The sequence below is a fragment of the Pelophylax lessonae genome (genome assembly GCF_965119305.1).
Source record: "Pelophylax lessonae genome assembly, chromosome: 1".
NCBI lineage: Eukaryota > Metazoa > Chordata > Amphibia > Anura > Ranidae > Pelophylax > Pelophylax lessonae.
This window is the reverse complement of record NC_138768.1, coordinates 853,068,273-853,092,982: the sequence shown is the minus strand read 5'-3', so window position 1 is coordinate 853,092,982 and position 24,710 is coordinate 853,068,273. Positions and strand designations below refer to the sequence as shown.

Below are 24,710 nucleotides of genomic sequence, written 5' to 3'. Positions count from 1 at the left end.
CATGACAGTCCAGATCGCAGATCAAGATCTTCCCACTATAGATCCTCAGAAAGATCTAGGTCAAGATACCGTCACTCTCCCTCTCCGCCATCACATTCATCAAGGAAGAAGTGCTGGTCTTGTGGCGCGGTACCCTTACCTAGAAAACTAGTTTGCCAGGACTGTTTTCGGGACTACGCAGCCAACCGGGAGTTGGAAAACCAACAAGTGGTGGATCTGCTAAAGCAGACAATGAAGGATTCCCTTTCGGAGTTGACATCTCTAGTACCCGCTCAGGCGGCTCCCTCTGCAGTTCAAGTTACGGACAGGGATGATAGCGCTCCAGGCCCCTCGAGGCTAAACCCTTCACGCGCTGCGGCTCCATTACTGGCAGAGGCGTCTTCAGGTCACCCTTCGGAAGAATCCACAGAGGAGTCGGACCCGTCAGGCTTTAACTATGCCTTAATCCCACCTTTTATTCAGGCAGTAAAAACAGCAATTGCCTGGGAGGATCCTGAAGAATCCACTCCTAAGTCGAAAACGTATTTTCCCTTCCTTAAGAGGAAACAAGTATTCTTTCCTCTTATGGGCGAGATAAGAGAAATTATCGAAGAGGAATGGAAGAAGACGGATAAAAAGTTTTCATTGGGCCGTCTTAATAAACTCTACCCTCTAGCCGAGGCTGAAGCGCAATCATTGAATTCCATGCCGGTGGTGGATGCTGCAGTCATACGACTCGCCAAAAACGTGACACTACCTATGGAAGATGCAGCTTCCTTCAAAGATCCGCTAGATCGGAAAATAGATCTGGACCTAAAAAGGAGCTACCTGGCCTCGGGCGCAGCCTGTAAACCGGCTATTGCCCTTACATCTGTCTCCAATGCCATCAGGGCATGGACGGAAAATGTTGAGACAGCGCTACGCCAAAATGTCCCTAGAGAAGACATTGTCAAGGCACTGGAGGAACTGAAAATATCGGCCGATTTCATCGGAGAGGCCGCTATTGATACCATACGCTGTTCCGCACAATCAATGCTCCACACAGTAATGGCCAAAAGGGCCCTCTGGCTAAAACCATGGACAGCTGACCTTGCGTCCAAACAGAGTTGGTGCAAGATTCCGTTCGACGACAAATCCCTCTTCGGAGAAAAGATGGACAAGGCAAATTCCAGGGTAACTGGAGGCAAGTCTGGTCTCCTGCCCCAAGACAGGAAAGTCAAAAGGACAAGAGTCTATTCGTCTAGATTCCGGCCCTCAAATTCCAGGGATTATAGGCAAGCCAGACAGAACAGGGATAACAGAAGACCCTGGAGAGGCACCCAGGCCTCTTTTTTGAACACACGCAAAACCAAGGCTTTCACCACTCCCCAGGAGGCAACAAAGCCTTTTTGACGCCAGAAGATCGCAATCCCTCCCAGTCGGAGCCAGGCTACAGGCCTTTTTCCCAATTTGGTCTTTGCGTTGTCAGGACCCCTGGGTTCTGTCAACAATCCATCTGGGTCACCGGTGGGTGTTTGCTCATCCTCCTCCTCATGCATCGTTTCAGGAGTCAAGAATACCAGCCTCGCCATCAAAAGCATTGGCACTATCCCAATTCCTGACAGATCTTCAGCTTCAAGGTGCAGCCATACCGGTTCCATTGGCGGAGCGTTACACCGGTTTCTATTCTCCACTCTTCTTAGTGCAAAAAAGGACGGGAGGTTGGAGACCGGTGATAGACCTCAAGAGGCTCAACCGATATATAGAGCTCGAAAGCTTCAAAATGGAATCCTTGCAAACTATAATCCAGGTCATTCAACCAGGAGATTGGTTGATATCTCTCGATCTACAAGATGCTTACCTGCACATCCCAATCTTCCCAACTTATCAGAGATTACTGAGGTTCGCCGTAGGCGAGATACACCTTCAGTTCAAGGCCCTTCCATTCGGGCTCTGCACGTCTCCGCGAGTGTTCACCAAGACCTTGATAACTGTCCTAGCCCCCCTCAGGGAGAGAGGGTTGAGAGTGTACCACTATCTGGACGACATTCTCCTGTTGGCAAGCAATCCAGATCAACTCAGATCCCACAGGGAAATTCTCCTTCAGACTTTGCAGGAGTTCGGCTGGCTCATAAATTTTCAAAAAAGCAACTTGTCCCCGACACAACAGATGGTTTACCTGGGAGCCATGTTCAACACCCAAGTGGGGACAGTGTCCTTACCCAGCCAGAAGATGGATATTATCATACGGAGGATGTTCACTGTAATTCGGAGTACTCATCTGACGGCCTCTCAGTGTCTGAGTCTAGTCGGCACAATGTCCTCTTGTATTCCCATGGTGCCATGGTCACACTGGCACCTGAGGTTCTTCCAAACAGGTTTTCTGTCACAATGGAGGAAACAACACCTCTCCCAGAAAATCCGAGTGACCACCTTAATGCGCAGAAGCTTGTTTTGGTGGACGAAGAAGGAAAATCTTACCAACCCCCGTCACCTAGGCTCATTCAACTGGACCATCCTTACGTCCGATGCGAGTGGGCACGGATGGGGCGCCCATTGCGGGGAGATCAAGCTTCAGGGAAGATGGTCCCACTCAACCAAAGGAGTGGTATCCAACGTGCTGGAACTAAGAGCGGCATTTCTAGCTCTGATTTCTTTGGCACCCCTCCTCCAAGGCCACAGAGTCCTCCTGAGTTTAGACAACAAGTCAGCAGTGGCATACCTGCTGAGACAAGGAGGTACTTGCAGCAGGACCCTCCTCCGGGAGGTCGAACCCATTATGCTGTGGGCAGAAAGGAACCTACGAGATCTCAGGGCTGTTTACATTCCAGGCCGGCTGAACACAGTGGCAGACGCTTTATCCAGGAGGTTCGCAGACAACAACGAGTGGTCGCTACATCCACAAGTTTTTCTCCAAATTACCAACCTCTGGTACCCTCCTCAAGTAGACATGTTTGCAACTCCGGACAACTCGAAACTCCCCAGGTTCTACTCTCGCCTCCCCTACTCTCAGTCGGAAGCAGTCGATGCCCTGACATGCCCATGGAATTTCTCGACAGCTTATGCCTTTCCTCCCCGCCCACTGATTCTGAAGTTTCTCCGGAGACTTCTCACAGAATCAGTACAAGTCCTGGCAATACTCCCTTTCTGGCCGAAGAGACCGTGGTTCCCTCTAGCCATCCATCTCAGTGTGGAACCCCCCATCAGGATTCCACATTTTCCCAACCTACTGTCCCAGCAGGGACTGTATCATCCGAACCCGCAGAGACTAGATCTGCGGGTTTGGAAACTGAAAGGCAAAGGTTTCAGGCCTTAGGATGTACTCCTGAAGTCATCTCAACACTTTTGAAGGCCAGGAAGCCCTCTACCAACGCGGTCTATTCAAAAGTGTGGAACAAATTCCGAGCGTTTGCCGCGGGGCAGGACTTCAACCCTGTCCTCCCCTCTACCTCTCAAGTTTTAGCCTTCTTACAGACAGGATTGGACTTAGGATTGGGACTAAGCTCCCTCAAAGTACAGGTAGCAGCAATCTCGGCTGCTACCAACAAGAGATGGGCCGAAGATCCTCTAGTGGTTACCTTTTTAAGAGGAGTGTTGAAAATTCGTCCTCCCGTTAGACGTTCTTTTCCACAGTGGGATCTTTCCCTGGTCTTGGAAGTTCTTTGTAACCCCCCATTTTCTCCAGTGGAACAGGCCTCTCTTTGGAACTTGTCATTGCAAACTGCCTTCCTCTTGGCCATCACCTCCGGCAGACGAGTCTCCGAGCTACATGCCCTAGGAATAAGTGAGGATCACATCACCTTTTTTCCGGACAGGGTCGAACTTCGCCCTAGGCAGGGGTTCATCCCCAAGGTCTCCTCCTCTTCTCATCTTCTAGAACCTTGGGCCCTTCCGGTTTTCCAAAACACAGATGCAACTCAGCACGACCTAGACATCTCTAGAGTTCTTCGAGCCTATCTGGAAATCACAAGATCATTCAGACAGTCTGACAGTCTGTTTGTCATCCCCTTTGGGAAAAACAGGGGCAAAGAGTCCACCAAGAGGACTCTATCATCATGGATCATCAAGCTCATCCAGAAAACCTATAAGGTCAAGGGGCTATCTCCACCTTCACAAGTAAGAGCTCATTCTACTAGGGCAGTCTCGGCTTCCTGGGCGGCAAGGGTCAACGTTTCTTTAGAGACGGTTTGCAGGGCCGCCTCATGGTCATCAAGTCATACATTCTTCAAACATTATCGTATCGACCCAGGGTCGCTTACAACTGTGGAGTTCGGCAGAAGGACTATTCAGTCGGCCATGTCTTTGTCCAATTAAAGATTTGCATATTTAGCATTACCCACCCATTTGTCTTGCTAGTTATTTATCACTAGTATGCTGCCATGGAGGCACCAGGAAAACGGAAAATTGTTTCATACTTACCGTAATTTTCCTTTCCTGGTGCCTATCCATGGCAGCATATGCTCCCACCCCTGGTATTCTATATGACAGAGAATGATGGGACAGGGGGCTGGGCCTTTCTTTTATGCTACTCACTAGTCCTGAGGGAGGAGTAGAGGCGGGCTCTATCACTAGTATGCTGCCATGGATAGGCACCAGGAAAGGAAAATTACGGTAAGTATGAAACAATTTTCCGTTTTTTTTGTTTGTTTTGGATAGATTGGAGAGGGATTAGATCCTCTGTCAGGTTTTTATTGTTGTCTAATTGTTCTGTTTACCATTATCATTGAAAGTGAAAAAAATCCCACTTTTTGGGTTGTTCCCAGAAAAGTAATAGACGGGAAATCTTCCAATGGGGACACTAGTTCTGATGGGTTCCCTAATTTGCAAGGATTTATCACACTTCCTGTTTTGTCTATGGGACAGGAAGTGAAGGTAAATCTCCCCAATGGGACACAGTTGGCAAAATAATCCTGACAGGGGTTATAACCCTCCCTTACTCTATCCAAAAAAAAAAAAAAGTTTTGTTAACTCTAAGAATCCTTTCACACAGGCATTGTTTTTTTTTTTTTTAATTTTTCATCCATCCATTGACGGCAATGCTTTTCTATAGGCAAACAGATGTAAATGAATGATCATCTGTTTACATCCATGTCCGTTCAGGTCTGCTTTTTAAACCACTTGCCTACTCTGCACTTTTACCCTCTTCCTGCCCAGGCCAATTTTCAGCTTTAAGCGCTGTCGCACTTTGAATGACAATTGCGCGGTCATGCAACGCTGTACCCAAATTAAACTTTAATCATTTTTTTCACACAAATAGAGCTTTCTTTTGGTGGTTTTTAATTGACCAAAACTTTTTTAAAAAATAAAAATTTTCATAGTTCGTTATGACATTTTTCAAACAGGTAATTTTTCTCCTTCACTGATGTGCACTGATGAGGCTGCACTGATGGGCACTAACAGGCTGCACTGATGGGCACTGACAGGCTGCACTGATGTGGCTGCATTGATGAACACTGATGAGGCAGCAGTGATAGGTGGTACTGATAGGCGGCACTGATGGGCACTGGTGTGGCAGCATTGATGGACACTGATGAGGCTGCAGTGATAGATGCCACTAATGGACACTGATAGGCGGCACTGATGGGTACTGGTAGGCGGCACTGATAGGTGACACTGATGAAGGAGGCACTAATGGGCACTGACTGGCAGCACTAATAGGCACTGATTGGCAGCACTGGTTGGCACAGATTGGCAGCACTGGTGGGCACTGTTGGCACTGCACTGATAATCAGGACACTTATAATCAGTGTACATGTCCTTTTTAGAGAAGCCGGTTATCGGCTCTCTTCTCCACCCGCATGCTGTCAGCATAAGGAAAGGAATGGCGATAACCAGCTTCTATTTACAGCCATGTTCAGCTGTGTCAAAATCAATACCAGACCCTTATCCAAGCATGTAGCCTGGCAGGCCAGGATAGGGGAATGAGCAAGCGAGCGCTCCCCCCCACCTGAACCATATCAGGCCTCTTGCCCTCAACATGGGGAGGGTGCTTTGGTGTCCTGGGATCTGGGGGCCCCCAGTTAAAGGGGGCTTACAGATTCCGATAAGTCCCCCACCCGCAGACCCCCCACAACCACAGGTTGTCTGGAAGAGACCTTTGTCCCCATCAACATGGGGACAAGGTGCTTTGGGGGACACCCCATAGAACCCTCCCCATGTCAAGGGCAAGTGGCCTGGTATTGTTCAGGAGGGGGGGGGGGCACTTGCTCGCCCCCCCCCATCCTGGCTTGCCAGGCTGCATGCTCAGTGCTCAGATAAAGATCTGGTATTGATGCTGGGGGGGGACCCCACACCATTTTTCTTTTTTTACATTTTGGCGTGGAGTTCCCCTTAAAATTCGTACCAGACCCAAAGGTCTATATCTATCTATATCTATACATATCTATATTTATCTATAATGGACTATTATTGCACTTTACAATTTTTTGGATAAGGACTTGTGTTATGTTTTATATGCTTTTTATTTCTGTGTTATTTTCACTAGATTTGCACAGTTTTTTTATTCATGTGATATGTTTATATACTGTGATTATTTTCACATATTTATTTAGCCACTTACAGGGGCAGCGCACTATTGCTTGTATAAAACAGTGTCACTATATACCAGTGTACAAAGGATTTATTGATCACTGTATTGGTGTCATGGTGACGCCAGTTAGTGTGAGCGGCAGGTAATGGTAGTTAGCGTCAGTCCCAGAAAGGTTTAGGGTACCTGCCATATATTTCTCTATCAAAGATTTAACCACCTGATCACCCTCAGTTAACCCCTTCATTGCCCTGTCACAGTGTAACTATTATAGTGTACAGATCTTTTTTCTGAGCACTGTATTAGTGTCACAGGTGACATTAGTTAGCGTTAGTTAGCATCAATCCAGGATAGGGTCAGATTTCCCGCCACATATTTAGTAATACATTTTAACCCTTTGATTGCCAGTGACACACACACACACACACTAAACACCTCCATTACTTGTATAGGGTCTGCACGGATCAATATCGTTGAACTATACTAGTGCCCCCAATAGTATAGTATAGTTTTCCAAAAAGGCAGCGTTAGCAGGATCAGCCCAGACACCTGCCAGCACCTGCGTTTAGCCCCTCCGCCCAGCCCTCGAGAAGTGCAGTATCAGCAGATTTCTGTCACTTCCTATGCACAGCATACTAAACCACAGCATTAGCGGAGTCAGGCCTGATCTCTGCTAGCACTAGCAGTTACATTTTTTGGTGGCGGTTCAGTCTTTGACAACCAGATTCTTTTTTACCTGTGAGCTGCACTAGGTACCTATAAATGTATTGGCCAAAATGTCCAAACAGAGGTACACTAGTGAAGAGGCCTACACAATGCTGAGCATGACAGATGAGAGGGATGGGGAAGCCTCACTGAGTATTCAAACCTGTAGAGAGCAGCGGCTCCCTGAGCGATAGCTCTGACGATAGAGTAGTGGTCTCTGCTAAGGTCAGGCGTACCCAACCCCGTTCTTCTGTTGCTGAGGTGCAAGGATTCTCATATACGTTTATTGAGACTTTTTTTTATCAAAGAGATGTAGCTAAATACATTTTGGCCTAAAGTTATGAAAAAAAAAAATGAGTTTATTGAATATTTTTTATAAGAAAAAGTAGAAAATGTCATTGTTTCTCAAACGTTTCATTTATATCGCAAAAAATGAAAATCCGAGTGGTGATTAAATACCACCAAAAGAAAACTCTATTTGTGGGAAAAAAGGACATCAATTTTGTTTGGGTACAGCATTGCATGACTGCGCAATTACCAGTTAAAGTCACGCAGTGCTAAATTGCAAGATATAGCCTGGTCATTAACCACTTGCCGACCACGTACTGTAATGTGTACATCGGCAGAGTGGCTCCTACAGGCAAAACAACGTACTGGTACGTTGTTTGCCTGGGGGCAGTTGGGGGGCAAGCGTGTGCCGCCAGCGGCACGCTCCCACCCCTGATCATCAGCGGGGAAGCCGATGCATGTGTCAGGCGGCTCTAAATTGCTACCTGACACCGGCGATTGCTCCCCGCTGAGAGAGAAGGACGGTCAGCTGTTGTAAAGCCAGCTGACCGTTCTTCTTCCTGGAATGATCACAGAGCTCCTGTGATCCTTCTATATAGGATCATATGTCTCTATGGTCATCTCAGAAGCCACGCCCCCCCCCCCCCCTACAGTTAGAATCACTCTCCTATGGTCACATTTAACCCCTTGATCACCCACAATGTTAACCCCTTCCCTGCCAGTGTCATTAGTACAGTAGCAGTGCATATTTTTAGCACTGATTACTGTAGTAATGTCACTGGTACCCCCAAAAGTGTCAAAAATGTCAGTTAGGGGTGCGATCTGTTTGCCGCAATGTCGCAGTCCTGCAAAAAATCGCAGATCGCCGCCATTACTAGTAAAAAAATAAACAATAAAAATGACATAAATCTTTTCCGTAGTTAGAAGACACGATAACGTTTGCGCAAACCAATCAAAATACGCTTATTTTGATTTTTTTTACCAAAAATATGTAGCAAAAAACAAATTGTCCTAAAATGTTAAAAAAATTAAATTTTTACAGTTTTTTGGGGGGAATGTTATATAGCAGAATGTGAAAAATATAGTTTTTTTTTTTTTTTTCAGTATTGTTCATAGCACAAAAAATAAAAATTGCAGAGGTGATCAAATACCGCCAAAAGAAAGCTCTATTTGTGGGAAAAAAAGACATCAATTTTATTTGGGTACAGCATTGCACGACCGTGCAATTGTCCATTAAAGTAATGCAGTGCCGAATCGCAAAATAGGGCCTGGCCATTAAGGGGGCAAATCCTTCCGGTCCAGAAGTGGTTAAGGGGGTAAAACCTTAAAGCGGTGTTCCAGCCTCTCCCTCCAAAAATGAAAAGTCAGCAGCTACACATACTGTACACATACTGTAGCTGCTGACTTTTAATATTACGACCCTTACCTGTTCTGGAGTCCAGCGATGTCGGCACAGCAGCCGATGTTTCCATCAGCTGTCGGGTACTGCCGCCGCCATTGCCGGTAAAGCCTCGTACACACGCACCGATTGTTGGCCGTGAATTTTCGGCCAACGTCCGATCGGCCGATTGTCGGCTTGTTAGTATGATGCTTCCGACAACCGACTGCGACTTTTCGGCCGAACAAAATCTGGTGTGCATGCTATAAAATTTTTGTTGGCCGTCAACAGAACGGCCGATTGTTCGTCAGTCAGTACAGATTTCGGCAGACAAAAATCAGATGAGCAAGACTGGGCATGCTCAGAGAAGAAAAAACACACGGAAAGTAAATCAGCACATGACATCACTTCTGAAGTTGGTTGTTGTTGGCTGAAAAAATTTGTGTGCAGTCTAGAGAACATTCCAACCAACACAACAACACTGGACAAAAGACGGCCGATCGGTCGGCCAACAATCGGTGCGTGTGTATGAGGCTTAAGGGTTCACGGGTGGGTCCCTACTGCGCATTTGGATTGGCTCAGCAGCAGGGGGAAGGAGGGGGCCAAACTTTCGAGAGACAGCCCCGCGGCGCCGTCTCCCGGAAGTGGGGAAGGGTACCCGTCAAAAACAGGTACCCGTTCCCCCCTCCCCTCTGAAAGGTGCCAAATGCCGGAGGGGGAGAGGAAGCAAATGAGTGGAAGTTCCACTTTTGGGTGGAACTCCGCTTTAAGTGCTTAAGCACAAACCAGGTTAAGATGCAGATGCTGTTTTCGGGCGATTAACCAATGTATCCTTGAAAGGTTTTGTTATACAAACAATACTCTTTTCACCTTAAAAGAAAAAAAAAAGTTTACAAAAGTTGAAAGTGTTCTGTCGGGACACTAAAGCATCTTGAAAACCCTTCATTATAAATTCATCTTTGTGCTCTTTCTAAAGGTCCAGCTTTTTTCCCGATTAAAATTCTATCTACAACTCGCAGACATTAATATTGAATTTAATGAGTTCCCAGTAGACAGAAACATAATATAGACTTAAGTGGAAATGGGAAAATGCTATGTACCTTCCATTTACTATTTGTAAAAAAAAAAAAAAAATGAAAAAAGAAAAAAAGAAACAGGCAAATGTATTTGAGCTAGTTTTCTTATTGGCTTATGTCAGAGAGACTGAATACTGGAGTCAGAGAGTCTACTACGAGTAACACTTTAGCCGTATGATCTGTAGTCATGAGTCTGCACAAGGGAAATCTTACCAAGTTTTGCTACTTGAAAATACGGAGGGTTCATATGGGAAAATCCCATTGCACAAAGAGCATAAAATCTTGGCTAAGGCTCCATTAAACCTGGAAGCTACTGTTTATTAAATAGAGTGATGGCTGTTGGAAACCCACTTTTATTAAGTGCGAGAGCAAGGCTTCTAGAGTCTTATATGACCCTTTGCATGTTACAGGCTTGTGGATCCAGGCAAAAGCTCACATGTCATAAAGACTCGGGGTACTCCCAAAGCTAAAATGTACCGTAAACATTGTTCCAAACCCCCTCTGTCACACGTCGTTCCCAGAGAAATCCTGACCAAAGAAAGCATTTCATCCCTCGCTTATAAATCCACTAGGATACGTTCTGGCAAACGTGGTGGAACAGATCTTAGGCCAGGTCCATTGTTTTTCTCACCGTAGCTGATGGCACACGATGGCTTGGTCAACAACTCAAGACATCCATAAAAAGCCTCTATAAGTTGAGACTCACACTTGAGCCTCCAAGCCCATTAGTATTAAATTCGTATACAATCAACGCACCCGCAAAATAAATCCAATGAGCCATTTGCTTTCGGATGAACTTGGCAGGACAAACTTTCGTAATTTAAAAAACATAGTCGGCTAGTAAAACGGGTTTTCAGAAAACACCGCGTATTTAGTAGACTGCCTGCCTTTTTTGCCAGGCGTCTTAGTAACGCAATGGCAAGCGGCCAACTGGAAGCTTAAGCAAAGATCATCCTGAAATTCCAGTAAAAAGTTTTTTTATCCCCCAAGAAAAGTCAAGAGATGAAAAATAGGATTTGCTAAAACAAAAAGGTCAAATTTTGGAGTTGTCTCTTTTGTAGTTTAATAAAGATAGATGGTCAAATCTAAGTTAAAACAAGATTTCAGAACATGAGTAGCTCATTGTTAAGTACACCTTGTGATTTAGTATGTCTAGAGTAGGGATGGGGCTGTGTGTTCGAGTCAAACGTAAGTTTGACTCGAACATTAGCTATTCCTGTGTTCACTGAACACACAAACAATTGGGGGGCTCGGCGGGAAGTTCGCCCGCCGATGAGCACCTCATAATGCACTGCGCTCTTCCAGTGCATTGATTGCTGACGATTGGTCAAAACATGCCCCTCATCTGTATGCTTTGGCCAATCACAGCAGGGCTGCTGTTAAAAATCCTGGGGCCCCATACAGCCTACCTTACGGGGCCCCCCCATGACCGCACCCTCGACCCCGCCCCTAGCCCTGTCAGTTATTAGGATATTTATTAGACAGCTACAGAATTCACTGGTTATTGACAGGGAAGTTCTAAAATAAGGCATCTCTACTTAGAATGTGCATCATGTATAATATACTTATTACAAACTTAATGACCATTACTATAATATTCAAAATGTATTACACATATTATAAAGCTGCAGAGATGTCTTCTTTTAAAAATTTTTACAATTAGCTGGGAGTAGCTCAGGTGTGTTCGGACCCTGGTTTGAACCCACCTCAGCTATCCTGCCGGGAAGTTGTCACAGTGCCTCACCATTTAGTCCCAGTGCACACATATGCAATGCGGGAAACAGGGCGATTCCAGTGCTGATTCCCGCATTGCATGGCTCTCGAAGGCAGTTCACACTGCCCTATGCAAACTGCTGCGGGTGTCAATACAAAGTTAATGACACCCCCAGATCAGTTTGCAGAACACAGTGTGAACTGTGAAATAGTACAGGAATCCAGTACCGACCAAAAAAAGGGCCCTGCACCATTTTGGTGAGAATGAGATACAAATTCAGCCATACAATCTGTATGGCTGAATTTGTATCGCACAGACATCACATGTGATCTGCACAGCAATGCAGTGCGAATAACATGCAATGTCTAGGATTGCAATAGTGTGAACCCAGCCTCAAAATTGGAGCTGAATGGGACAGATGTCAGTCTTTTGACATTCGTGCCTGTTCAGTTAGTGTCTGCATACTCCACACAGTGGACAGGGGTGGACTTGTGATGACTCTATGAGTGGCCAGGCCAGATGTCGCTCATCCCCCACCTTTCCTGACCTGCCAGGCTGCATGCTTGGATAAGGGTCTAGTATGGAATTTGGGGGCGACCCTACTCAGTTTATTTTTTAAAATTTAAAATTTGGCAGTTTATTTACAATAAATTACAGCAAGCTTAAATTAAATTTTTTCTTCTAGAAATGACAGTATTGCTGCAGCAGACTCCATACATCGTACATATGCGCCACTTTACAGACACATTAAGGGGACCCCCTAGACAAGATATTTAAAGGAATTTTTAGTTTTTATTGTTTCACTTTAAGCATTATTAAAATCACTGCTCCTTTAAAAACGACAATTTAAAAAAAAAAAAAATGTTTGCATTGGTACATGACACCCAGGGCAGTACCCAGGTCCCCATACACTTTTTATGGCAATAACTTATATATAAGCCTTTACAATTAGGACTTTTGATTTTTCATGTTCGTGTCCTATAGACTTTAATAGAGTTTGCATGTTTGCTAGAACATTTTCCCTGTTCGAGATGTTGTGGTGCGAACTGAATAGGGGGTGTTCAGCCCATCTCTAGTCTAGAGCTTAACATCTACAGTGGGGATCAAAAGTTTGGGCACCCCAGGTAAAAATGTGTATTAATGTGCATAAAGAAGCCAAGGAAAGATGGAAAAATCTCCAAAAGGCATCAAATTACAGATTAGACATTCTTATAATATGTCAACAAAAGTTAGATTTTATTTCCATCTTTGACACTTTCAAAATGACAGAAAACATAAAAATGGCGTCAGCAAAATTTTGGTCACCCTGCAGAATTTATAGCATGCACTGCCCCCTTTGCAAGGCTGAGACCTGCCAATGTCATGGATTGTTCTCAACCATCATCTGGGAAGACTAGGTGATGAAAATCTCAAAGGTTTTAAATGCCCAGACTCATCTGACCTTGCCCCAGCAATCAGCACCATGGGATCTTCTAAGCAGTTGTCTAGAAAACTGAAACTGAAAATAGTTGACGCTCACAAAGCTGGAGAAGGCTATAAGAAGATAGCAAAGCATTTTCAGATGTCAATATCCTCTGTTCGGAATGTAATTAAGAAATGGCAGTCATCAGGAACAGTGGAATTAAAGCAAGATCTGGAAGACCAAGAAAAATATCAGACAGAACAGCACGCAGGATTGTGAGAAAAACAATTCAAAACCCACGTTTGACTGCAAGATCCCTCCAGAAAGATCTGGCAGACACTGGAGTTGTGGTACACGATTCCACTATAAAGAGATACTTGTACAAATATGGTCTTCATGGAAGAGTCATCAGAAGAAAACTTCTTCTATGTCCTCACCACAAAAACCAGCGTTTGAACTTTGCAAATGAACATATAGACACGCCTGATGCATTCTGGAAACAAGTTCTGTGGACCGATGAGGTTAAAATTGAAGTTTTTGGCCGAAATAAGCAAAGGTACGTTTGGAGAAGAAGGGGCACAGAATTTAATGAAAAAACCTCTGTCCAACTGTTAAGCATGGGGGTGGATCAATCATGCTTTGGGGTTGTATTGCAGCCAGTGGCACAGGGAACATCTCACGAGTAGAAGGAAAAATGGATTCAAGCTAATTTTGGATGGTAACTTGATGCCATCTGTGAAAAAGCTGACGTTAAAGAGAGGATGGCTTCTACAAATGGATAATGATCCTAAACACACCTCAAAATCCACGGGGGATTACATCAAGAGGTTAAACTGAAGGTTTTGCCATGGCCTTCACAATCTTCTGACCTCAACATAATTGAAAATCTATGGATAGACCTTAAAAGAGCAGTGCGTGACAGACAGCCCAGAAATCTCAAAGAACTGGAAGACTTTTGTAAGGAAGAATGGGCAAAGATACCTCAAACAAGAATTGAAAGACTCTTGGCTGGCTACAAAAAGCGTTTACAAGCTGTGATACTTGCCAAAGGGGGGCAGTACAAGATATTATCTCTGCAGGGTGCCCAAACTTTTGCAGACGCCATTTTTTGTTTTCTGTAATTTTGAAAGTGTTAATGATGGAAATAAAATCTAACTTTTGTTGATATATTATAAGAATGTCTAATCTGTAATTTGATGCCTTTTGGAGATTTTTCCATCTTTCCTTGGCTTCTTTATGCACATTAATACAAATGTTTACCTGAGGTACCCAAACTTTCGATCCCCACTGTATACAACTAGACCATTACCATGTCTGAAAAATATTCAGAACATGTTTTGGAAATAATGGCTCAGTTTTCACTGGAGCTGTCACAGTCAGGGATCAGGCTCAGAGGCCAGTAGCTATAGCAGTAGAGGGGCTCTCACTGATCAGCTGGATAAGTGCAACCCTGGCAAATGACATGAGCTACCCTTAGGTGCGGAGTCTAAGCACTAACAGATGTTTATCAGAGCTCCTGATGGTAGAGATGGGGTTTGCAGCATGTTAGCACCAGGTCGCGGTTATCAGGGTTATCCCACCAGGAAGTGAGCAAGCCAGGGTCCAGTAGCTGATATAGCAGGTAGGGATCAAACAGAAGTGTAGTCAGTAACCAAGCCAAAGGACAGTAAGAAGTGGTTGCAGGTTGGAATTAAGCAGAAGCATAGTCGAGAAACAAGCCAAATGTCTGGAACAAGTGGTAGCGGAGATACGAACGACAGCAGGAGTGATACGAGTGAGATATGTGCAGTGGAGAGATCAAGCCTTTATGCCTGGGAATTGCCTTGAAAGGGGATTTACTCCATACCTTGTGTAAGGGGTAAAGCTCACTAAAGCGAGATTAAACCTGGATCAAGAGTGATATATTGGCTGGAGAGAGCACAATAACCTGGCAAACAGGAAGTGCAAAGGCATGGCTTAAATAGGACGTTCTTGGGAGGAGCAAGGAGTTCAAGGTTCAGCAGAAACCAAGCACAAGGCAGCATTGTCCAATGGATCAGATAGGGTGCTGTCCAACATCTCAGGTGGTTCAGCAAGAAGGGACATCTCCACACACAGCAGAGGTTGCAGGTTTACAGAGATGTATAGTAACGAAGTAGAACTACTTCACTACTGTACTTAAGTACCGAAAGGCGGTATCTGTACTTTCCTAGAGTAGAATTTTTTTCTCCTACTTCCACTTTTACTTCACTACATTTTTTCGATGATTTCAATACTTCTACTCTGATTTTTTTTTTTTTGTGCTGCATAGTTACTCGTTACTATTATAAAAATTACCACTGCCAGAACAGTAGATGGCAGGTTTCATGAAGTTCAAAACATGTGTATTATCAGCACATACGAAAATAAATGCTACTGTATGTATAAATAAAAGCTGCATTGGAAATAATAAAAAACAATATGATGTTCAAACTTTTGACTTCTTTCTTTAATAACTACACAACACAGTACTTGTACTTTTACTTTCAGTACTTGAGTAGCAATTTTTTTTTCAAAACTACTGGTACTTTTACTTTCAGTACTTGAGTAGCAAAATTAAAAAAAAAAAAACTACTTGCAATACTTAAGTACAAAAAATGTTGAATACTTTAATACTTCTACTCAAGTCACTTTTTGATTGAGCACCATCACTTTGGAGATGGTGGACAGGATTCCACAGGACAGGATGTGCAGGTCTAGATACACAGCATGGACACACACGAGTCAGGATACAAAAGTTCTACTGGAGTACTGCCCTGATACACTAAGGAGTCTTTTAATCTTAGCACTTGGTGATGTAAAAAGCATGCTTACTGTAGCACCATGGTACAGATACACAGCATGGACACATAGGGGCGAGGATACAAACGCTCTAATAGGAATCAAGAGGGACATTTCCTTAGACACTGCTTTGTTATACTGAGGAGACTTTAAATCTTGACACATTGTGGCGTAAGAAGCACGCTTACAGTGATACCATAGTACAGATACACAGCATAAACACATACCATATGGGTCAGGATACAAAAGAGGTCGTAGGCACCACGGGAAACGTTTGCTTAGGCACTGCTCTGGTACACTGAGAAGTCTTTTAATCCAGGCACCTTGTGAAGTAAGAAGCACTCTTAAAGTGGTGCCATGTTTTTAAAAATTGTAACTCTAGTATTGTAGTTTTCAGTGCAATCACTTCAAAACCAAGTACTTTGGGACAACAAATATTAAATGACAAGATGAAGAAAAAAAAACAAAAAAAAAACAAATGAACACTAACTAACCCATAGCAGAACATACCCCTAAACATAGCCTTCAACTTATCATCCTGCCACTCTGGCGCCACTAGGGTGACCATGTGTCCCGCATAACCCGGAACATTCCTGCATTTTGTAGGTCTGTCCCAGGGCTCAGACACCTTTAATCCAGGACAATACAGTTTCCTGAAATGAAACTGACACAGCCACCCTGCATGGTGCATTCTGTGCCCTGATTGGGCAAAGCTTTGGGCAAAGCTTTGCCCAATCAGGGTGCAGTAAAGATGGTTGTTAAGGAGTAGGGCCCCAAAATCCATACCATCCAAGCAGGTGGCCTGGCAGGTAAGGAAAGTGGGGAACCATACCAGGAACCATAACAGGCCATACCGGAACAATACCCTCAACATGTGGGGTGGGTGTTTTGGTGCAAGGGGCGCTGCACCATGGGCCTCATCCCCACAACCCTGGTCAGTGGTTGTGGGGGTATGTGTTGGGGGCTTATCGGAATCTGGAAGCCCTCTTTAATGAGAGGGCTCCCAGATCCCAGCCCCCCCCCCCTCATGTGAATGAGTATGGGGCACATACACCAAAAAAGTGTCAAAAAGTATTTAACAAATCCTTTATTAAAAAAAATAAAAAAAATGTGCCCCCCCCCCCCATGTAAATCTATCGTCAATCACACCGACCGCCGCACCTGAAAAAAGAAAAAAAAAAAAACACTTCCAACGCCCATGAAGGCTGGCTGCCTACTGCAAGCTCTGCTGTTTGACAGTTTTTATATAGGTAAGGGGCAGGGGCACCTGGCTACGTCACCTGGTGGGATGCCCCCTTGTGATGTCATTGACCCAGAATGGACCGGTCCGTGACATCAGAAGAGAGCGGTGCCACCAGGTGATGTCGCGCCCCACCCCTTACCTATAACCAGTAAGAACTGTCAAATGGCGGAAAAGGCAGTAGGCAAGCAGTCTTCATGGACGGCGGGAGCATTTTTTTTTTTCGGGTGCAGCAGACAGCGTGATTGATGATGGATGTACATTGGGGGACACTGTTTTTTTTATTTTTTAATAAAGAAATTGTCAAAAACTGTCTCTGTGTTTTTATTACTTTTCAACATTTTTTTGGTGAATGGGTAGGGGTAATATGTTCCCCATACTCATTCACATGGGGGGGGGGAGCGGATTTGGGGGCCCCCCTGCCCCAAGGCACCCAACCCCCCATGTTGAGGGCATGTAGTCTGGTACAGTTCGGGGGGGGTGCTCGCTGGCATGCCCCCTTTCCTGACCTGCAAGGCTGCTTGCTCAGATAAGGGTCAGGTATGGATAGTGGGCGGGCCTCACGCTATTTTTTTTTCCTTATTTTGTTTTTTCAATAGCAGGGTGTCGGCAATTGCAACCGTGGTCCGTGAGTCAATTTAAATGTGATTTGACTTGATTTTGTTTTCTTTAGAAATGTCATTTTTGCTGCAGCATGTTCTATGCATGCTACAGATGAGCCACTTTACAGACAGACTAGGGGGACCACCGTGATGTACAAGCTATGCCGGGGGGTGTCCCTGAATGGCAGTTTGGAAATGTGGTCACCCTAGGCACCACCATCTTTAAAACTCTGAAGCTTTCGAAGATGCACCAAAGGGCCCAGGGAGTGCAATGTCATTCTTACAAAGAAGAAAATACTGCATTGCAGCATAAGAAGTGTCAGAAACACCAAAAAACGGTAGGGGAAAGAGCAAGGGGGAAATATGTTTCTTTATTGGGTGTATGCTGATATGGGTAACTCAATCTGCATTTATATCAGCTTCCTGTGCTCCTGTCCACGGAAGAGCTCAGATTAGAAGGGGGGAGGGGGAGCACTGTAAGCCAATCAGAGGTCTACTGCATTGCACAGCACTGTCAGTCATGGGTAATTAGCTGATAGGAGGTAATAAAAAAGCAATGCCCCTTAAAGGGTAACTCCACTTTCATCAGAAAGAAGTACCAAATAAAACAAAATATTTATATAGCATTAGGGATTTGACAAAAGTCTTATTGTAATTAACTATTATTAACAATGACCTTTCCATTCAATCTGCAGTGCTGTTTTTCCTGCAATATGGCAACCTGGAGGCATTCTTTACACAGAATGCCATTCCCGCTTGTATGATTGGCTTACTGATCTTCCCAGAAGTCTGCACTGTCAGATTTTGGGCATCCATTGCAACAAAAATTTCATTTTTTTGGTGAGATACTCCCAAAGGGAAATCATGTCTAAAGGAATGCAGACCTAGCCTCTTAGGAAGTACTTGTCCCATCAATCCTAGTACCATTGTGTATGCTAGCAGGCAGAAAGACATTATTGTGCAGATCCAGACAGTAGTGGGAGGGGTTCCATAAGCGTACACCTAAGGGGGCTCTAGCAAAGCCCTGCAAACCAAGGAGGCACCCTTACAATAGAAATGAAGACCAGTGATGGGGGGACCATTTAAAAAGAAGAGGACTGAAATGTAGAAACTTTTGAAGAAGCATTAGAAATGTAAGTTCTGCCATTGGCATCTTAATTGCATTGTCTAGCAGGGGTACCTTGATCACAAATTACAAATCTTATAGCAGGGGAATATGGTTGGCATATACTGTATGTATTCCATCTGTGTGCCTGGAGTTCAGCTTTAAATGTAAATGCAGTTTTTCTTGCCCCGGATGCTTCTTTATTATTTGTACACTGGTTTATAATGCTAACTACAATAAACTTTACGTGATTGTCTTCGACTATCATGTCAATCAGACTTTTCATCCTCCACTGGTGACCTTTTTTTTTTTTTTAGCTCAAAGCTCATTGCTCCGCTTGACTTGTGTTGTAAAACAACTAATCAAGGGCAGAAACTGTCATTTACAGGAAATCTGTAATGAATCTTATTTTAGTAACCAGCTTTTTGTCACCTTGGACAAAGTGATCTCATCTGGCAATACAAAGAATTCAAGAGCTGAAGGGGTGGGGAGGGGGAACATACCCCGCAGATGCAAGCCTTTCCTTAACAGGAGAAAAAATTAAAAAAAAAGCCATGTTCTATTTCCAAACATGCATGATGTTTATATTGTAGGCATTAAGACATTTTCAGATTCTTTAAAATTCCATTCAGCGACTTTGTGGTTTTGGCTTCATCTTTTACGTTGATCTGGGGATTGCAGAGCTTACAAAGAAACAGATACGACACTAACAACAAACAGAGCTTAGCGGTTACATCTTGAAGACTTTCCGAGACCTGAAAATAAAACATATTTGAAGTTGCACTCAAAGCGAAGATAAAGATGACCGTTCTTTTAAGGAACACGAATGTCTTTTAGCTTCCTGGATGCTGAGAACGGGGCAGAAGGATATAAAAATCTGAAATAGAAATCACTGTGTATCTGTAAGATTAAGATATAAGTGTTCATGCTATTGGTGGCTCCTGTATTATAACTAGGGATGATCAAACTTTTGAAAAGTTCAGTTCGACCAGAATACCCCCAGAATTTCCCAAAAGTTCGGTTCGGATTCCAGAACCCCATTGAAATCAATGGTACCCAAACTTCTGGAATCAAAAAACACTATTTTGAAGCCCTAAAACCCAATAAATGCCCCTAAATTGTGCCTAGGGTTCTGGGTCATGCCCCAGGGACTATGAATCAGGCAAAAAAAGTTCTTAAAAATTGTTGTTTTTGATATATATATATATATATATATATATATATATATATATATATATATATATATATATATGTATGTATACCCCTAACCCAGAATCTGCATAGTGGACATGGCAGAGTTCGGTCACCCTGACATGGCAGAGTCAGTTCACCCTAAACTACACTATTGTCACCCTGACATGGCAGAGTCAGTTCACCCTAAACTACACTACGGTCACCCTGACACCTAAAGCTATTCCTACAAAAACTAGATTTTTGAATCTAACTATAGTGGTATATAGTACCCTAACTACACTGCATATCCCTTTCCTCGCACTAATAATTGCAAAATGACACTGGAGCTTTACAAGCAGCAGTAGAAACCCAAATGCTTCCACTCTCTTCCACAGCCTCGGTATTACAGTGCTAGAGTTTTTGCGGGGCTAGGTTATATTCTGGGGGGCATATGGGGGCGTATTCACTACTGATTGGGCTCTGGACCCCGTAGTCACTCCAATCACCTTTTACTGATGTTTCCGGGCCAATTATGGGCTTTTAAAGCTCAGTTCCTGTCCCATTGCATTTTGGGTAGTTCTGGTGGCCGAATTCCGAACTTTTACCGCAAAAAGTTCGGAATTCGGCCGAATTTCGAACACCCAATGTTCGGGTCGAATCGATGGTCGACCCGAACCGCTCGATCATCCCTAATTATAACCATGGGATCCCAACATGATAAGAGTTTTTGAGAACCCCATTTAACTATGGCAAAATGTAAACACTTATTAGAACAATTAAAAGAAAGATAGGAGTGTTTTATTCACATTTCAGGAACACATAAGTAACAGTCCTTTTTGGTGTTAATTCACACCCCACAAAAAGGAAAACGACAGTCTTTGAGGCAGGTTTAAACGCCGCAACAAGTCCATTCACCTGTGTCTCTTTGGTGCTGCTCACACACAGTAATAGATCGGTTCACCTGTTTGTAGCCTTTCCGGCCTCAGCACCGACTTCTCCAGCCTTCTGGTGTGTGGAGATCATTCTCCCTCACTTGTTAGGCTGTCTGCCTTATAAACCTCAGGCAAGACCCGGCCTGGAGCGTGGGGAGCAGCCACCCACCCATACCTTAACTGCTCCCAATAAGAGCCACGATAGATAGATAGATAGATAGATAGATAGATAGATAGATAGATAGATAGATAGATAGATAGATAGATAGATAGATAGATAGATAGATAGATAGATAGATAGATAGATAGATAGATAGATAGATAGATAGATAGATAGATAGATAGATAGATAGATAGATTAGATAGATGTGACCTTGACCATTACACCCAAGTATATGACCAAACGTTGGTGGACACTTGACCATTATACCCAACTACCTATAGGACCAAACATTGGTGGACACTTGACTATCACACCCAACTATATGGCCAAACATTGATGGACACTTGGCCTGGCCATTACATCCAACTATATAACCAAACATTGATGGACACTTGGCTATTACATCCAACTATATAACCAAACATTTGTGGACACTTGACCATAACACACAACTATATGGCCAAACATTGGTGGACACTTGACTAGGGAGGGGCCGAACACCCTCCTGTTCAGTTCGCACCAGAACATCTTGAACAGGGAAAAAGTTCTAGCAAACATGCAAACTTTATTAAAGTATATGAGACACAAACCCCCTTCTGACGTCATGTGACTTCAGGAGGGGCGGTGCCACTGGGTGATGTAGTTGGGTGACCCCGTCCCTTGCCGATAAAAAACCTGTCAAAGCCAAATTCGGGCATTCGGCAGGTAGCCACCTAAGAGGCGAAGCGTTTTTTCTATTTTTTGGCTCCAGCAGGCGTCGCGATCGACGAAGGATTTACATTGAGGGACACTATTTTTTTTTTCTTTTTAATAAAGGACTTGTCAAAAACTGTTTCCTGTGGTTTATAATTTTTATATTTTTTTGGTGAATGAGTAGGGGTACGATGTACGCAATACCCATTCACATGGGGGGGCTGGGATCTGGGGACCCCCTTGTTAAAGGGGGCTTCCAGATTCTGATAAGCCCCCCACCCGCAGGCCCCCACAACCACAGCCCAGGGTTGTCGGGAAGAGGCCCTTGCCCCATCAGCATGGGGACAACGTGCTTTGGGGAGGCACCCCAAAGCACCCTCCCCATGTTGAAGGCAAGTGGCCTGGTATGGTTCAGGAGGGGGAGCTCTCACTCACCCCCCCCCCTTTCCTGTCCTGACAGGCTGCATGCTCGGATAAGGGTCTGGTATGGATTTTGGGGGGACCCCATGCCGTTTTTTTTTTCATTTGGCGTGGAGTTCCCCTTAAAATCTATACAAGACCCAAAGGGCCTGTTATAGATTTTGGGGGGACCTCACACCATTTTTTATTTTAGCATAAAGTTCCCCTTAAAATCTATACCAGACCCAAAGGACTACAGGACTACAACATATCTATACACTTTAAAAGTGGAGTATGCCTGTACACTACACTGACTGCACTAAACTGACTAAACTCACTATCTACAAACGACCTGCCTAATTTCTGTTATTACACACTATACACGGTTGCCATGTAAGCAGCAGCCTTATATAGTGTGGGGAGTGGACACTGACTTTGGCCAATCATGGCTTTCACAGTACATTGTGCTGTGTTTGACGAAAGCATACAGGTTAGGCGCATGCTTTGGCCAATCATCAGCAATCAATGCACTGCAACAGCACAGTGCATTATGAAGCGCACATTGGTGGGCCAACTTCCCGCCGAGCGCCCCATTTATTCCTGTTTTCAACCCAAACACAGAGCCCATCCCTACACTTGACCATAACACCCAACTATATGGCCAAATGTTGGTGGACACTTGACCATCACACCCAACTATTTGACCAAACGCTTCTAGACACTTGACCATCACAACCAACTATATTGCCTAACATATGCGGACACCCTTCCAAATTGACTTCATTTTCTGTTATTGCTACAGCATACAAAGACTTTTTTTGACAACTGTGCATTTCCTGCCCTGTGCATGATTATGCCCCTGTGCATAAAACCATCCACATAAATACATGGCTTGTTGAGTTTGGTGTGGACTGTGGAGGAACAAGAGGTGCCTGCAAAGAGCCATGGCTTCAGCCCTTCTGAACACTTTTGGGATGAATTAGAACTCAGGTCTTCTTGTCCAGCATGAGTTTTTGATCTCACAAACACTCTTTTACCCAAAAGGACACACATTTCAAAAGAGACATTCCAAAATGTTGTGGAAAGCCTTTCCAGAAGAGTAGAGGCTGCAAGGTGGTGGTGGGTTCAACTTCATCTTAATGCCCACAGTTTTGGAATGGGACATCCAGTAAGTTCATATAAGTGAATCTTTTGGATGCCAGGTATCTACAAACTGTTGGTTATAGTATATGAAGAGAATCCTTTAACCACTTGCCGACCGCCGCACGACTATCTACGTCGGCGGTCAGCCCCTCACAGGCAAACTAACGTAGGGCTACGTTGCTTGCTTGTGAGGGTCTAGGGAGCGAGCGCGCGCCCCCCGGGGCGCGCTCCCGCTCCCGCATGGTCACGGACCCCCCCGCGCGTGTGACCAGCGGACCCGATGTCCGCCGGTCACTCGGCGATCGGCGGGGGAGAGGGAGAATGTCAGGCAGCTTGTGTAAACAAACTGCCTGTCATTCTCCTCGCTGCAAAGACACTGATAAAACGGATCTGGTATGTAGATCCGTTGATCAGTGTCCTTACAGCTAGAGCCACAGCCAATCACAGTAGAAACCACGCCCCTAGGGACACACACAGCCCCTCCCTTCCAAATAAAGTTAACCCCTTCACTACCAGTGTATTTTTACAGTAACAGTGCATATGTATAGCACTGATTACTGTAGAAATGTCACTGGTAACCCCAAAAGTGTCAAAAATGTCAGTCAAGGGTCCGATCTGTCCGCCGCAATGTCGCAGTACCGCAAAAAAAATCGCAGATCGCCGCCATTACGCGTTAAAAAAAAAAACAACAAAAATGACAAAAATCTTTCCCTTTGATAGTAAACGCGATAACTTTTGCGCAAACCAATCAAAATATGCTTTTTGCGATTTTTTTTACCAAACATAGGTAGCATAAAATAAATTGGCCGAAAATTTTTAAAAATTTTTATTTTTACATTTTTTTTTGGGGGAATTTCATATAAAAAAATGTGAAAAATATTGCTATTTTTGCAAAATTGACGCTCTTTTTTTGTTTATAGCGCGTGATCAAAAAATCGCACAGGTGATCAAATACCACCAAAAGAAAGCTCTGTTTGTGGGAAAAAAAGGACGTCAAATTCGTTTAGGTACAGCGTCGCACGACCGCGCAATTGTCCGTTAAAGTCACGCAGTGCCGAATCGCAAAATACCCCCTGGTCGGAATGGGGGTAAAATCTTCCGGGGCTTAAGTGGTTAAAATACCCTGAACACATTAGCTGGGGTCTGAAAGTAAATATCCATTTAATTCCAGTCAAAATCATGTCAGGGAGAAATGGCACAACCATTCTGCTTTTCTCAGTTGTGTAGCGATTAAGGATGTGCTAGCTTCTCTGAAACTTGCATACTTTCCCTCAGCTTTATAAGTGAGCAGTTTTCAAGTCTATGCAAAAGCAGGATAGGGGACCCACCACCCGCCTGTCCCAACCCTATGTTCAGATGGGCCCCGAGGAACCTGCATAGCAGCCACAAACAGTATGTTCACAGTATATCCTTG

At 44.3% G+C, this 24,710-nt stretch overlaps 1 protein-coding gene across 1 annotated transcript; it reads left to right on the top strand.

Moving 5' to 3' along the window:
- Positions 1–231: 231 nt before the first annotated feature.
- LOC309567882 (lamina-associated polypeptide 2, isoforms alpha/zeta-like) lies at positions 232–1,371 on the top strand (the record flags this gene model as incomplete). The annotated part of the gene is made up of 1 exon (XM_082273395.1): positions 232–1,371. The coding sequence occupies one exon, from the start codon at positions 232–234 to the stop codon at positions 1,369–1,371; it is 1,140 nt and encodes a 379-aa protein (XP_082129521.1).
- Between the last annotated feature and the right edge of the window lie 23,339 nt (positions 1,372–24,710).